The sequence below is a fragment of the Cryptomeria japonica genome, unplaced genomic scaffold, assembly GCF_030272615.1.
Source record: "Cryptomeria japonica unplaced genomic scaffold, Sugi_1.0 HiC_scaffold_1869, whole genome shotgun sequence".
Lineage (NCBI taxonomy): Eukaryota > Viridiplantae > Streptophyta > Pinopsida > Cupressales > Cupressaceae > Cryptomeria > Cryptomeria japonica.
Window position 1 is genome coordinate 1 of NW_026730142.1, and position 17,680 is coordinate 17,680.

General features: G+C 30.2%; 1 protein-coding gene across 1 annotated transcript; it reads left to right on the forward strand.

Annotated features, from left to right (window-relative positions):
- The first annotated feature begins 1,710 nt into the window (after window positions 1-1,710).
- Window positions 1,711-3,170, forward strand: LOC131873507 (methyl jasmonate esterase 1-like). Its single transcript, XM_059216356.1, has 4 exons — window positions 1,711-1,950; window positions 2,378-2,518; window positions 2,611-2,742; window positions 2,871-3,170. Exons 1-4 carry the CDS (start codon window positions 1,711-1,713, stop codon window positions 3,168-3,170), a joined length of 813 nt encoding a protein of 270 aa, XP_059072339.1.
- The last annotated feature ends 14,510 nt before the right edge of the window (window positions 3,171-17,680 follow it).

Sequence of the window (17,680 nt, forward strand, 5' to 3'; positions counted from 1 at the left end):
GCACTCTTAATTTCATCGATGATCTCTTTTACCCTTTGACCATACTGTTGGATATTCTCACCTTCAACCATCTGCATGTCATCAAGCTTTCCTCATAGACTCTCTTCTTTAGCAATCTTAGCATGTTCATAACCACTATAAATTTCTTCAAGTTTTTTCCAAACCTCATATGTAGTCTCTAGACCATGAACATCTACATATTCTGCATTAGAGAAAGAACTGATGATGGCTTCTAATGCTTGATGATTTTCTTGTTTCTCTTTCTTCTAATCATCATTCAAAATCCAAGTAGGTGCAACATATTGAGTATTGACATGTTCCCAATAATGGCTTCCCATACTCTTGATATAAATTTTCATTTTGTCACTCCATATCCTATAGTTTTCATTATTAAACTTTGGACCTTCCTTCTTCATCATGATCTACAAGATCTTTACCTCAAGCTGTTAGGCTTAGACCTTAGAGGACCTGATACACTCTGATACCAATTGATGGTATGATGAAAGAATAAGAATCCGGTCAACTATTGAGAGGGGGGGGGGGTGAATCAGTACATAGAAAAACTAATACTAACTTCACCAATCTCAAAATCAATCTCTCAAACTAAACTTAGAACTATCAATGTAATATCACTGTCAAGATAAAAAATCTTAAGATAAACCAGTTGACTACTCCATCAAATTAACAGTAAACAACTTCAAACTTATAAACATCCAAATAATTTTTCATATGTCAACAAACTTCATTTATCAATGCTTCTGGTCATCATGACTGATCAAAGTAGTTAAGCAGATCAACCATAAGAACATAACCACAAAAAAATTCACCACTTGACATAAATATTTTTGATGTGGAAACCCATATGGGAAAAACCACAGTGAGATGAGACTCACAAGATAACTATCTGAACTCTTCTGAAGTTTGCCTTGTTAGGAGCCTAGCCTATTAAAGCTTTACAAAAGTCCTATTAAGAACAGATCCTGTTAGGGACCACCCGGTTAAGGGATTGACTACAATGTTGTTAGAGTAATCGAGTCTTTACTTGACTACAATATCGTGAATTTGTTTTAGTGCGTTATATTGGTGTTACACGATTCCTTTCATCTTGTACTCAAATCAATTTTAACTTTTTCTTGTAATGTAGAATGAAATATGTGAGAAAAATAATAAGTAGAGAAAATTGTAGAGAAGAAATATAGTGTATAACATACAGATTTATGTGGAAAAACTTGATAAAAATATAACAATAAAAAGTCATGAGCAAATTATATTCGTATTGATTCTCAAGAATTACAGAATTACAACAATCTTCAAAAACTGTACATCAAAACATAACTTCGAGCAGCCTAAAACAAATTGAGTTGATGACTCAACCACTACTAGATGAGAATCCATCACATTAAGTTGATGACTCAACCACTGCAAGATGGAAATCCAAAATAACTTAACCACTACAAAATGAAAATCCAATTTGAAATTCACTTCCAACAAAATATTCTTATCAATCAAAAAAATTGTAAAGTCAATGTTTGAATAAAAGTGTTAACCACAGTGTACAAATTTGTTGGCCTCTAAGAAATCTTAGGCAATCTCTCAGATCAAGTTTACAAGTTAAATGATACTCGTACGTAATGCAGTGTACATGGGTAAGCTGCAGCCTTTAAATATTGCCATTCTACCTTTCATTTCTTGAACTTGAAGAGCTACAGCATGGAGACAAATATAGTTAAGGCAAAGGGGTGTCACTTTGTGATGGTTCATGGAGCAACCTTTGGGGGCTGGTGTTGGTATCAAGTTGCAGATCTTCTTCTCAAAGAGGGCCAGACTGTATCTTCCATTGACATGGCAAGCGCAGGTATTGATCCTACAAATGCCGACACCATTTCATCCTTACAAGAGTACAATCAGCCACTCACAGACTTCTTTACAGCTCTTCCTTCTGAAGGGAAGGTATGAATTTAGTGAAAACTTTAATTAAAGTTTAATTAAATTTTTGGTTTGTTTAGATGTTTCATAATGAATCTGGTTTTAGTTCAACCCTCTAAATAGATGTTTTGAAAAGTTTAAGTGAAGTTTTGATTTGTTTAGGTGGTTCATTCTAAATCATAATAATTGATGAGTTCTATTGGATAAATAAATATAATTTTAGTAGAACAACCTAAACAAATTTTGAACAATAAGTTAATCTGAGTTTTGATTTATTAAGATGGTTTGTGTTGAATTATACTAATAGATGAATTCTCTTAGAAAAACAATCTGATTTTAGATGAACCATCTAAACAAATCAAAACTTAAAATGTACTATTTAAATTCAAAAATGTCCATTTCTCATCGACACCAAGAATGCCAACTAATTTGTAGCTGTATGTCTGTTAAGGTTATATTGGTTGGCCACAGCGCTGGTGGATTCAATTTGAGTTTTACCATGGAGCGTTTTCCACATAAAATTGCTGCAGCTGTCTTTGTTACTGCCGTCATGCCCCTCAGTGGAACGACTCTCCCTAAGTTGTTGAAGGAGGTTTAATGAATTCTTTTTCTTTCTACTAATTCCTGCACTGCCAACAATCTTTAAATTACAATGCCATTTCTCTGAAAGTATATATTGAACAGATCGTATCCATAATCGGAGGCTTAGGAGACTCTACATTTTACTATGCAAATGGGAAAGAGAATCCAGCAACATCCTTCAAGTTTGGCACCCAGTTTGCGCGAGAATTTTTATCACAGAACAGTCCTTCTTGGGTAAATCACTTGACAACAGAGACAGCTTGGTTGCAAATTACAAAAATAGAATTGATTAATTGGCTGTGAATTATTCTGCTATTATGAAATTTCAATTGATGGGTAGATTATTATGGCACTAAATGCAGGATCTGACGTTGTGGGAGTCGCCGGAAAAGAAATGTCCAATATGGCAAGAACCTCTTTTGTATACAGCTAAAAACTATGGAAGTGTTAGGATAATATTTGTTGTGTCGAAGGTGGATAAGGTTATTGTGGAGGCGTTCCAGAGAAAGATGATTGCAGAGAATCCTCCACAAATGGTATACGAAATTGAAGGATCTGATCACACCGTATTCTTCTCTATGCCTCTTCAACTGGCTGAGGTGCTCATGAAAATTGCTAATACGAGTGTGAAAGTGAAGCAATCAGCTGCAGATGGATTTTAGTATAGTTTGTAATATCTAGAAATCTTCGACTATACTTGTCAGATACAACTTTTTAATGGTTCTCTTCAACTCCCTAGGCTAAATTCCTCTCGTTTAAAATAGTTAAAAATTGTAATGGTTCTTAATACTGCAAAAGTGAAATTTGCATATCTAGGTCATTTTTATTTTCTATTGTGTATATTTTACTATAATTATATATTAATAAGTTATATAATATTGTATCAGATTGACTTTATTTTATTTATTTATGTATTTGATTATTTGTTATTTAATATTTTTATTATTATTTATTTTTTAAAGAGTTCATGGATATGGAGGTAATCTCATAGGAATAACTTTGATCTTTCTAAATTTAAAATTTAAAATTCAAATTTGATTAAGTCGGTTCTTTTATCTTTCTATTTGGTTCATTTTGTTTATGCATCTTTTAACACATCAACATGGCTAGAATATATTGTTATCTCTTGAAATATAATTGCTGTCATTAAGATTTCTAGTCAAATTTTAAAGATTTCTAGATAGCTTTCTATAACAACAAAAATTATCAAATTAAAATTGATTTTTAATTTCTAATTTATTAGTAATTCAAATTTAATTTAGCTAAGTTAACTTGAAAATATAAATGTAATATAACTAGCTATATTATTTGTTTCCTAATTAGTTTAAAATAAAAAACTTGAAATGAAAATGAGGGTAATGAGAGAAAATTCAAGTTGAGTTTTCTTGAGTACTTTAATTTGATTCCTAAGTTATACAATTTAATTGAAGAATCCCTAATAATAATATATTTTCCTAACCAAAATAATGTAATCTTCTAAGGAACTTAACACTCATATTTTAGGTTATAATTTAATAATTATATAATATATGACATATAAATTAGAGGTTAAATTTCATAGATAGAGCATCAACATTTAAATTAACCAATGTTTCATCTAATGCTTGTAATTGAAATATTGATAGATATAATTTAGTTTTTTTATTCTTTTCATATAAGTCGATCAAATAAAATCAACAACACTCTACTTCCATTATAAATAATTGATCAAGTCCAAGGTTCTTTTTGCTAATTGTTGAAATGTTAAAGTAGCCAGTTGGTCTTTATGATTTGTTTAACAAGGAGCCTATGTTGCTAAAATGGCAAGATAGACAATTCTTACACTTAGAGTTAAATGTATTCAAATAGTATATTTTTTAAAAGATTTGAATTAACTGATTCTAATCTAACTAAAATGTACCAAATTTTTTAAAGAAAATACGAAATGAAGTTAATTTTTGAAGGAATGAATAGTAAATTTAGATAGTAATTAGTGCTCTTACTTTTATCCCTAATTATAAATGGTCTAATGAAATTCAAAAAACCTATAATATATTGTTCAATATTTAGTTCAATAAAAAACAATATCAATATACAATTTTGAGCATTTTTTAATAAAATATGTGAGTTTGATGATATTATATACATGTTTTTAACATATTAACCTTAGTTTTACACTCTAACAATATTCGATCAAGTTATTCAATTTAAAAAGCATAAAATACCATTAAATTACTTTGAATAAAGAGAAAATCCGCAATAAATAGTTATGATATGAAATGAGTTAATTGCAACTTTAAGCAAGAATACTTGCATTGAAAATCCAAGAATTTTTTTTTTTTTTTTCAAAGTTATGACCTTTGATGATGTTTCTAAAAGTGACTTATATACTAGAATTATGGGCACCTAACACTACCTCTATATGATTAAGTAGGCTTGGATCCTAAAATAATCCTTGGGTCCAAAATTTATAAAGTCATTTTTTTAAATTTTAAGTCTAAAAATTAAATTACATATTTCCTTGATTGGGCATAAGAGAATGACACCACTCATCACTTGGGGTTATGCTAGTAAATGAACTACAATAATGAATTACAAAGAACACACCCAAAAAGGATTATTTTATTGCAAAATTAAAAGAGCAATAAAATCTTGGCTCATTGTTGCAACTATAGATCTATAGGTCTATGAATTGATCTTGAATTTTTTAAATACCTTTAGAGATAAATTATGTTAGGAGTGATAATGCAATGAAATCTTAGGTAAAAGTACAAGGTTGTGTCACACTTTTGACTAGCTTATCAACACAAGTGAATTTGAGAACTTCTAACTAAAAGTTAATTTTGGTAAAAAAATAAAGCTAAATATGTCCACAAATTTTCCAACCAAAATATTCACTAAATCATATGTAGCACCACTTTAATGCCAACTTACAAAAAAGTAAAATTATTAAAAAAATGGATGTTTCAATAACCCTTACTCATGCAATTAACATTTTTAAAATTGTAATTTAAATTCCCTTTTATAAATCTATAAGTTTAATTTTTAAAAATATATATTTTAATATTTCAATCATATTTTATATTTTATTTGGATATTTTAACTAAAATTAGTTATCAACACAAACATATACATTGATGATCATGTAAATAAAGAATATTAAAATTTATTAATTTATTTGGAAAATAATATGATGCACTAGATAGGAGTAATATGATTCACTAGATAGGAGTAATGACTTAGTTTTTTTGACATGTTTGTGATATAGTTTATCATTTTTTCTTGCAAGTAATTTTGTTATCATGGATAAATTGTTGGCCTTTGATGTCTCATAGCTCATTTATGCTCATTCCAAGCTTTTAACAAGTTGTTAAATTTAAATTTAAATTGATTTTGTAGGCCGGGTTTGCATAAGTAAAATTTGTTATATAAATGTATTGAGGTTTCTGTCTGGTTCTATCCAAGAAGAGTTTGGCCTCTGCTTTCTTTCAACAAGTTATTGAATGATTCGGTAAGGTGATTGTCCTTATTTTCTATTGTAAGCTTCTATGGTGATTATGTGAGCTTCTTCCTATAAATCAGCTCCAGGTCTTTAGCTTTGTATGACATGAGCTTTTACTCTTAACATCTCCTATAGTCTCTGAGGATGTTGCAAATTTATTGTAAAGGTTTGGCAACACTTGTTGTGATGCTTTTCTGGGCTAACTTCTCATCAAGTGGTTGTTGTAGGATTAGCCTAGTGGTTTTTATGTAGGTTTGGTCACGATATGCCTTGCAGGGCCTTCCCCTTGAGGTTTCTGGTTCTTCATTACTCATTTAGGGAGTTTCTTGACATAGCTCTCTTATTTAAGCTCTGTAGTGTTTTCTTTGACATTGATCTTGGTCGAAAGATCTTTTGCAGATCATCTGTAACATGCTCTTGAGGATTTGATTTTGGCTATCATAGGCAAAGTAGTTATCATTTTTAGGCTGGAGCAGTTCTTCCTAAAATTGTAAATTTCTAGACTAATATCTCTTTGTCATATAGCTCTGTTGGATGGGATTTCCCAGAGGCCATTATATCTGGTTCTCTTTCTTATTTGTTGAAGTATCATTAGATTCTGATCCTATAAGGGATCTGGGCGAGACAGGAGGTTTTCTTCCTCCATTCTTTCCTACCGGTGCCCACATTGAATGGAGTTTGTAATCATTTTCTTTAATTAATAAAAAAATTTCAGGCTTCGGCCTTTTACCGATCAAAAAAAAAAAAATTATTATTCATTATTTATTATTTCTAAGATAGGGGTCTAGGAATTGATCTTGGAAAATTTGTAATGCCTTTAGAAGTGAATTAAGGTAGCGATAATGGTATAATAAAGTCTTACCTTTTTAGCAAGGAGGGTTTTATTGAGCCAATCAACCACTTCCTTCATATTTAGAATACGAGTCTAGAAGAAGTTTAGGTTCCATTCCACACTCATTTATTCATGAATAAGATCTTGTATAAGATGTTTCCTAGTACTTCTAGTGAATCTCTTGATGATGGTACTAGTAGGAAAAGCTTTTCTAGGATTATATTAAAATATTCAAGGAATGAACTTATTGAAACTTTTATACTTATTTGACATTACATTTACATGTGTCTTCCTTATAATGAAGTTGCCTTTGCAAACCTTCAAAAATTTATTATCCATTTAGTATGATTGGTGAACTTGGAGAGAAAATAAACCACTCTAGATTTATATTTGAGTTTCCACATGGTAAAATATATTTCCTTTGTAATTTTAAAAATGACACCTTGGTCATTTTATAAGTTACATTAGGTTGTACTCTAGTAATAAGAGATTTTCATCAAGAATTTCATCAAACTCAACCATTGCATGGGATTAGTCATTTATCTTACAATAACATTGTATTGCCTCTTCAATCAACTAATTAATTTGTATCTTCAGTACATCCCTCAAAGTAGTGGTGGGACTATAAGGCATCTAATTTATGTAGCAAGCTCCCCACTTGATCCTTTAGTTATTCTTTTGTTTTTATCATTCTTGCTCATTACTCCTTAAAACTAGGCACTTTAGTTTGGAGAGACTTGTCAATGGCCAAATTGACACATGCAACACAATTTTAGAAAATATACTTCACCTCTATTGAAAAATATAGTAGATATGAAGATATACCACCTTCAAAGGTCTCAAAAGCCAGTTCATGATGATACTATGCAAGAAAAGTGATTAGTGAGGTTGTTAATTCAAGGGGTGTACTAATGGTTTCCTAGTTAAATGCAAAATTGGATCCTAATCCAAACCTATTCTAACCAAATGATTAAACAAGGAGAAAATTTTTAATGGGATACAAGAAGATGATGTAAATTCCAAAATCAAACCTCTATCTGGCTAAAAACATAAAAGATTTTTTAACTATATTGTTAAGATCGGATTTACACATTCTATCATGCTAATAGTGAAATATCTAGAAGAATTTAATAAGACTAATATTTTATTCATTTCTCACTATATATCATAAACAAATTAAAAAATTCATTAAGCATACTTATCATCTAAGTAATGAAGAACCGAGATTCAAAGTTCAAATATTATACCATATACATGAAGACCAATTTAAAAAATAGAAACTACATTAGAAACATAATTTATTATTCTCCAATCAAAAAATAATCCATTAGATACAAAAACAATAAAAATTTTGATTTCTATTTATCCAAAATATCTTCAATTATAGTAACATGTAAATATAAAACTATTCTAAAAACCCAGAATGACTAGAAGCTAAATTTTGCAAAATATCTCACTTCTAAAATACTTCAAACAATCTATCTTATAACCCCTCAAAATGAAAAACATTGACATCTTATAGAACCAAAATAATAAATCTCCTTTCCCTCAAACTCCATTTTATTTGCGCATGCAAGCATCTAAGAAATTTTCCCTCAACTCCGATCTGCACATTAGAAATTTGAATTAAGAAGTTAGAAATCCAATTTGGATCCTACTTTGAAACTTCCAGTTCGCTTTGATTTTATCTATTTGGCAATATTGCCAGTTATCTTCAATTTGATACCATTCCCACGAACTGCAAAAAAATGGATAAATGAACGTTGTAATTGTAGTGATGTCGAGTTCGGAAATATGACTTGCTTTGAATTGCCAAATGTTATTTAATCCCCTTTGACTACCTACACATCAAAGGTGGAATAATTAATTCATCAAAATTAATGTTGTTAAAATTTACAAAACTTTAACTACATTTCATGGCTAAAATAGATCCATTTATGATGATTTTAGAATCATTCAAGATCGAACTTTAATAAAATTTTACTCTATAATAAACCCACTTTAATTTAGAAAAATAATTTTATTTTCACTTAAAATAACCATGAAAATAACTCACTTTAAACAAATGAGATTGATGTACAAACATGAAAATGAAATTTTCGTTCATGCTAATTCTTTATGTTTTATTATGAATGTAGGGATTGAGACCTTGGAATTTTTATCCTAAGTTGTTCTTGTGGTCAAACACAAGTTCCTCTTCAGGTGCAACACCTAATGGAGGACTTTTACATTACTTTCATTCTCAATGGAAATATTTCTGGATACCATGTCTCCCTGCTTCATTCTTGCTTGCTCATTCAATAGAAGTCGGATTTTTAATTTGGTCTTTCTAGAATGAAATAATTCCACAATTCAAGCAAATGTAAAGGGAATAATAGTGAACCTTTTTACCATGATACTTCAAATCATTTGTTTTGTAATGGATATATTTGAGGCTACTAAGCTCAACTCAAAATTTTAGTTTTCTTTGTAAGGATCCCATAGTTAATCTTTTATAGAGTTTGACCTAAGATCCCAAATTGCAATCAAAGAAAAGATGATCAAAACCCTAGGATGAAATAAAAAAGCAATCCAATATTAGGAGTGCAAACACATGGTGTTAAATCTTCTACATAGCAGAATACAGATCTAGTAGGAAAAAGAAAATAAGAGAAACTTGTAGAGAAAATAGAGAAGAAAAAAAAAGCTCCAAGAATGAAATTATATTAATTCATTGTGCGAATTACACTCTGTGGAATGGATGATTTATTAAAAAGTTAACCACCACTTTCAAGGAAGAAATTATGGAGGAAATGAAGATAGGTCTAAATAAATGAAGGTAGATCTGAGGAATCATAGGCACTAACAATAGTTCTCTTAGGTTACCTTATTACAAACAGCTTGCATGAGCACTGTTTCGTAAATAACTGGTAGAACTAAACAATAGGTAGTCAAACAGAAAGTTGCATGTGCTAAGTCAACCTTAAGTAGAGTTAACATTACTCCAACAATCCCCCTTAATTCCAACTAAGGAGAAAAGGAGAAGAAAAGAAAGAGGAAAGAGGAAAGAGGGAAAACTCAGTGGGAACAAAACCCCCCCTCAAAATTACAAAGATGCAATTATAAGACGTGTAGAGGAAAATCCTTTGAGATACAAGAAAAGTGTGGAAAATTGTCAAATGATAACTGCTATGGTGATGAATGAAGAACTTCCTCAAAAGCCAAGAAGATGATCAAGATCAAGAATCTGCATGAGTGCCCTCAATGACACTACTCGAACAATAATTAGATGGCAAACAAAGGCAAATTATCTAACATTCGAAGATGCGGGTGGTACATGAGTCTGCATGAGTGACTCCATCGACACTATTCAACCATACAAGAAGAAGCTGCTAGTCAAAAATATAGGTGCCAATAGTCTAAAGAACTGATCAAACTTGGAAAAAAACCAAGAAGCATTAGCACTAATAGTAGAAAATATCCTTCATAATATGACAAAGGAGAGGAATGAGTACAAATCCACTAGAATGATATCTCACAAAGGAGAAGATGAAGGCAAGGCCCGTGCAGAAAGAGAATGAACAAAGAAAGAAAGAAGCATGCTCTAGAAACAAAGGTTTACGTTAGCTTCCATTCTTCAAAAATCTATCTACAAATAAGTTGTGTTTAGCTTCTCTTTCCTAGCTCCTAGGCTCTGATACCATGTTAAATTTTCTGCATAGCAGAATACAAATCTAGCTAGAAAAAGAAAAGAAGACAAACTTGCAGAGAAAATAGAGAAGAAAAATAAAGCTCCAAGAATGAAATTATATTAATTCATTGTGCAAATTACAATCTATGGAATGCATGATTTATACAAAGTTAAACCACCACTTTAAAGGAATAAATTACAAAGGAAACAAAGACAGATCTGAAGAAATGAAGGCAGACCTGAGGAAGCATATGCGCTAACAATAGTCCTCTTAGGTTAGCTTATTATAAATAGCTTGCATGAGCACTGTTCCATAAATAATGGGCAGAATTGAACAATAGGCAATCAAACAAAAAGTTGCATTTGCTAAACCAACCTTATTTGGAGTTAACATTACTCCAACACATGGGTTGATGATAAATTTGTTTTATAGATTCATTTCTTCACATGCAATTAGATTCATTTATACTGAAGAGAGTTATCCTTTCATCACAATGCACTAATTGAGTATTAAAAATTTGGCAACAAGCAATGACAATTTAGAGAACTTGGAGAAAATGAGACCGAGCCAACCACTATTTAATTCTTTCTCTTCTAGAGGAATGAGGCAGAGGAAAAACAAAGAGCAAAGTGAAAATAATAGAGAGAAAATGAAAAACTTTTATTAAAAAATTTATATATTCATATATCTATTATTTCATAAGATAGAGATGCTCTTTACATCTTCACACACAAAACAAAACAAAATTTCCCCTATTCTCATTAGCTTCTTTTCTTGTTGTATCTTGTCCTCCTATAGATACAACAATGGAAATTTTTTGCCCCCTATTTTTAGCAAACTTTTGACATATTAGAAATGACCATTTTTTGTTATGTCTACTAACCTGTAATTGATACAAAAATAAATCAAAGTAAAATTTTTAGACTCTTCTTTTGATTTTTTAAAACATTTTTATTCAAGATTGTCTCTCCTCTATTATTATGCACAATAAAACTAAGGAAATCATAATGTTTAAGAAAGTTGCAAAGAGAGTTACAATGAAGTAATGACAATACATATAAAATTTAAGGAAAGTCCTTATAGATGGCAGAAGAGGGAAGTGGCAACAAAAGGCAGTAATTTAGGTAGTTGTGATTAGTCCCCAACGCTCCCCCTTAATCACAACTACTATCATCTATGATAGTAGAACATAGACAAAATTTTCCTTTCCTAGTGTCTTGGTGAAAATGTTTGCACATTGATCTTCAGACCTATAATGTTCCAAAAAATTTCCTTATTATTGATCAACTTCTTGATGAAATGATACCTTGTGTCAATATGGTTATTTATTCTATGAAAATTAGGTCCTTTGATAATGCAATAGATAAATTATTTCCGCAATATATCCTTTTTGCCTCTTCTTGTTCATAACTTAATTCCTTCAATATTCTTCTCATCCAAATTGATTAACACATTGCCCCTATAGATGCTACATACTCTACTTCAACTAATGAAATAGTAACAATAGGTTGTTTCTTTGAAGCCCATGATACTACATCTAATCCAAAATGAAAAACATAGCCAGAAGTGCTCTTCATATCATCTATACTCCTTGCACAATCACTATCATTGTATCCTATCCTCTTGAAATTATTTGACCTTGAGTAGAGTATTCCATAGTTTCTTGTTCCACTAACATATTTCAAATTTGTATTGCCTACTTGCCAATGTGAATCTTTTGGAGACTCCATAAACCTTGAAATAAGGCTAACTATAAAAAATATGTCTAATCTTGTGGTTGTTACATACATGAGACTACCAACAACCTTTTTGTACGAAGTTGAATCAACTTTAGATCCTTTATCATCCTTTCTCAATTTCAAACTTATGTCAATAGGAGTTGAGACTACTTTGCAATTCATCATGTTTAACCTTTTAAAATGTCACTTGCATACCTATATTGTGAAATAAATATACCTTTCTCGTTTTGATTTAGTTCAATTCCAAGAAAGTATCTTATTAGACTCAAATCAGTCATCTCAAATTATTTCTTCATAGCTGATTTGAACATGTCAATTAATAAGCCACCCATGAATATTAAGTGATCGACATATAAGAAAATAATTATGATCTCACAGTGTTGATTCATCTTTGTATACAAAGTAGTTTCACTATTGCACCTATTTAAATCATTTTGTAAAAGATAAGAGGGTGATCCCACAATACTAGGTTACACTTTTTTGCACATCCCGATTTTTGCCAAAATCACTTTTTTTAGAAATGATAATGATTTAAGCCTTGATAGGTCCCATTTGAAGTAATTAATTGAAGAGAGTTAGATAAAATCCTCTTAGATTATAATCTATTAGATAGAACATTTCTACTTTTAAATCATACCTGCAATGGACTCTCCTTTGCACCTATCAAAATGTTGATAAAAACCCACCTTTACATTATCTTTTTGGGGGTCAAATGAATTCATTTAAATTTTTTGTTTGTTTAAGTATTTACTCCTTATTATAAGCTTTCCAAAAAGTATAATTTTTAAAATATTTAATCTCATTAATATATTTATGTTTTTATTTCTTTTGAATGTAGGTTTTTCATCAAACATTAAGGATTGTGTTTCACACATGTTGAAAAAATGAAAAATAGAGAATTTTTTTTGTAAAAGTATATTTTCCCTAGGTATTCATTTCCTAATTCAACACATAAAGAAGAAGTTAATTCAAATACATACAAATAAATTTATGCATTATGAAATACACCTCTGTCCAAATTAAAATTACTCTAAAATAAAAAATTAACTAGAAAACAATGAAAAAACATCCATCCACTATATATTGGTGTGACAAATTTGTATTTTAAAAATTAGAATTTCCTTCTTGCTATAGAAAAGCTATGCATTATAGAATAAATGTCAATTCTGAAAAATGTTGATTACTATAAATATAAATTTATTAAAAGTTACATAACAATATGAAAAAATTATTTCTAATTATTTGAAAAAAATATATTTAGAATCTATATGAAAAATCTCACAACTCAGTAGTTTACTTCATCTTCAAATTCTTAACGGTTTAGCTACTATAAGTGTTAGAAAGTAAATTCTAGTGCAAAATGTTGGTTTTAGTGTCAAGTTTGGCCACAAAGTGTAACCTAGTATTGTGGGATTACCAAAGAGTCAATTACTATACCATCCTCTTGGGGCTTCTTTAAGTCCATAGAGTTCTTTTTTTGAGTTTGTAAACCTTAGTATCATTGCCTATAATCTCATACCTAGGTGGTTGGTCCACATAGATCTCTTCTTCTAAAAAGGCATTCAAGAAAGATGAATTCACATATATTTGATATATTACCCACTTGTTTGAGCTTATATGGCTAATATTATCCTCACAATGTCTAAACAGGCTATAGGTGCAAATATCTCATTGCAGTCTACCTCAGGTTGTTGTGAATAACCTTTTACTACAAGCATTGTGTTTTTGCACATCACCATTTGCATTCAATTTTGTCTTGTAAACACACTTTATTCCTATCAACTCTTTTCCTTGTGGAAGACTCACTAAATCATATATTTGATGTTTTTCTATAGCATCTATTTCTTCATCCATTTCATACACCCATTTTTCTTCCTTAATAGCATCTTCAAAATGAATCAGATCTTCTACATGTGAGTATAAGGAAAAAAGAGAACTCAAACCTATATTATTTTGACCAATATGTTGCTCGTAAATGTCTCTTGAACTTCTCATTTTTTTTCTCCTCAAACTTGCTAGTGTAGGGTTTGATATGTCACTTGAACATCTAGAGTATGGACTTGATGGTCTAGCGCCAAGAGTACCAATTGAAGATGTTGTTTGTTGCACATTTGATGGAGTATTTGCATGAGTGTGTGGGGTTGTCCTTGCACTACATGAAGGTATTATTTGATCACTTTGTTGATCTTGAATGGGTGTGGAAGGATGTCATGTCTTGACTAAACAATGAGGCTCAATAAGAAATTGTGTTACTAACTTAAGACTTCATGATTTATCTCCATAGGCACCAATGATGATGTTAATAGATGGTCCATAGTTTCCTTAATAGATTGTGGAAGAGAGGAATTAAAATATACATATTAAGTGATAATTGCCTTTGATCTAACTTCATTCTAGCATGTGATTTTCTCCAAAACAAAGAAAGGATTTGTTTACGAGGTGATTAAGAAAGAAAGGGGTTTTTTTAGTAACAAGAGTTACAATCTAGAATCAAGAGACATGACCTACACCAAGGATCACAATCACAAAGAAGAGACATAAACCTCCAAATCCATTGGATAGATATAAAAAGGCAATGCCCAACAAGCCAGGAGGGGGATCGGATCTAGAACAGTCATACAAGAAACAAGGTGATTGTGCAATAATATCTACACTTTTGCAATTACAAGACAATCTAGAAAAGGTATATTACATGTTTTAGATTAAGAATAGATTTAATGAGGATACGTGAAGAGCCTATGACAAAGTAACACTCATGCACTTTGCCTCTATGAATTTTACATCTGTGGCTGCTAGAAACTTGGCAACATATTTATTCCTATGCCTATGAGTTTGAGATAAATATATGGAAATAAATCTTACAGCTGATCTCTGGACAAATGAAGAACCACATCCATTTGAGGCTATCTATTTCTTGAAATCCATTCAACTTCTGCAATGTGCCAAAGATGATTTGAATTTGATTTGACATTTGACCAAGAATTGTGTGGATAGGTGATTGTTGCCTATTACCATTTAAGGAACTATTTAGAGAAATGGAAATAGGAGTAAGTTTGGGGAAACATAATTAGAAGCTAGTAAAAGAAACAGATTCAATGGGCATCACACGAGCGACTCTAAGCAGTCACCACTTCAAGTGTGTTGGTTAAGCCCAACCCGTAGGTGGGTGAGATCCCAAATACAACAGAACTGTGACCGCATCCACATATCCCCCTTTAACAGCTTTATGAAGCACCATTTGTAAGAGTATGTCTGGTGTCCTTAGATATCTTCTTTTAGCATCATCTCTCCTCTTAGATTTAGAATTTGGAAGCATTTATTCTATACTTGGCTTCCTTTCAATTTTTGTTTCCTCTTCAAACTCTAATTTTAAACTTTAAAATATTAGAGTTTTATTTTTTATTTAATTTATTTAATTTTCTTATTATTTATGTTTTTCAATTTTCTTTTATTTTTTATTTTTTAAATTTTTTAGATTTTTTATTATTATTTTAAATGTTTGCTTGTTTTTTAATTTTTTAATTTTTTTAATTTTTTGAAACATATCAATTTGGTTTACTCACCTTGGATATGCAAAGATGAAATTGTGGGGTATTATATTTCAATTTTTCTTACATCCTCATTTTTGCTAAAATCATACATTTTTTAGAAAATACAATGATTTAAGCTTTAAGAGGTCCCATTTAAACTAATTAATTGAAGAGAGTTAGATCAAAATTTATTGGATAGAACCTCTCTACTTCTAAATCATATTTGCAATGGAGTCTCCTTTGCATCTATCAAATGCTGATAAAAAACCAATTTTACATTAGCTTTTGGGCGGTCAAATGAATTCATATAGAATTTTTGTTTTTTTAAGTATTTAGACCTTATTATAAGATTTCCAAATAGTATAATTTTAAATATATTTAATTTCATTAATATATTTTTATTTTATTTCTTATGAATGTAGGGTTTTCACCAAACATAAACTTCTTTGTTCAATGCCTATGGAAAAATAGTTAACATCACCCCCCAAAAATTGAAAAATATTCATGCACTAGGTATTGAAGTCCTCTTTCCAACAAAAAAAATAAAAATTGATTTCCATTACATATACAACAAGTTATGTACTATCAAATGGACATATATCAAAATTACAGTTAACTCGACTTCAAATCTTAATAAAATATAAAATATTGAATATAATGTTACAAAAAAAATTGCAAATACTATCTATGAATGTTAAAAAACCAAATTTGAAAGAATCGCATTCATATCTATTATAAAAAAAAGTAATGCTATACGGAATGAGTATCACTCTTTAAAGTTTTTTTTTTTTGAAAAAATTAGTTTTCGAGGGAGATAGGAAAATGAAAGAAAATTGATTCCAAAAATTATCAAAAAAAATATTTTTACAATCTTCATACAAAATGAAACAAATCACTAGTTTATATCATCTATAAATTCCTTATGGTTTAGAAGTAATAGGTGTTTGGATCTGACATTTTTTCTGAAAATGAATATTGCAATGTCAAAGTTGGCAAAAAAGTGTAACCCACTATTGTGGGTTCAACCATAACCACATCCATTTAAGGCTATCTATTTCTTTAAATCCATTCAACTTCTATAATGTTCCAATGATGATTTGAATTTGATTTGACATTTGAGCGAGAATTGTGTGGATAGGTGACTGCTAGCTATTACGGTTTAAGGAACTATTTGGAGAAATGAAAATAGGAGACAGTTTAGGGAAACATAAATAGTAGCTAGTAAAAGAAACAAGTTCAATGGGCCTCACACTAGTGACTCTAAGTGATCGATGCTTCAAGTGTGTTGGTTAAGTCCGACCCGTAAGTGGGTGAGCTCCCAAATATAACAGAACTGTGACCGCATCCACGTATTCCCCTTTAGTGGATTTACAAAGCACCATTTGTCCAAGTATGTTTGGTGTCCTCGGATATCTTCTTTTAGCATCATCTCTCCTCTTAGATCTAGCATTTGGAAGAATTTATTCTATACTTGGATTCCTTTCAATTTGTGTTTCCTCTTCAAACTCTAATTTTAAACTTTAAAATATTAGAGTTTATTTTTTTTTTTAATTTCTAATTTTTTTTTTATTATTTATGTATTTAAATTTTCTTTTATTTTTCAGTTTTTAAATTTTTTTAGATTTTTTATATTATTTATTTATTTATTTTTTTTAATTTTTTAAATTTTTTAATTTTTTCAAACATATCAATTAGGTTTAATCACCTTGGATATGCAAAGATGAAAATGTGGGGTACTATATTTCAATTTTTCTTGTTCATTGACCAACCTTGCAACAATCTTGAGCATAGAAACTCATAATTTCTTAGAGAAACTCATAATTTCCTAGAGATCAATATTAAGAGTAGGTTGGGGCACCAATAATACTCATGGGAGGGAATTTATGTAACAATAGATGTATCTATTCTATGTAATATAA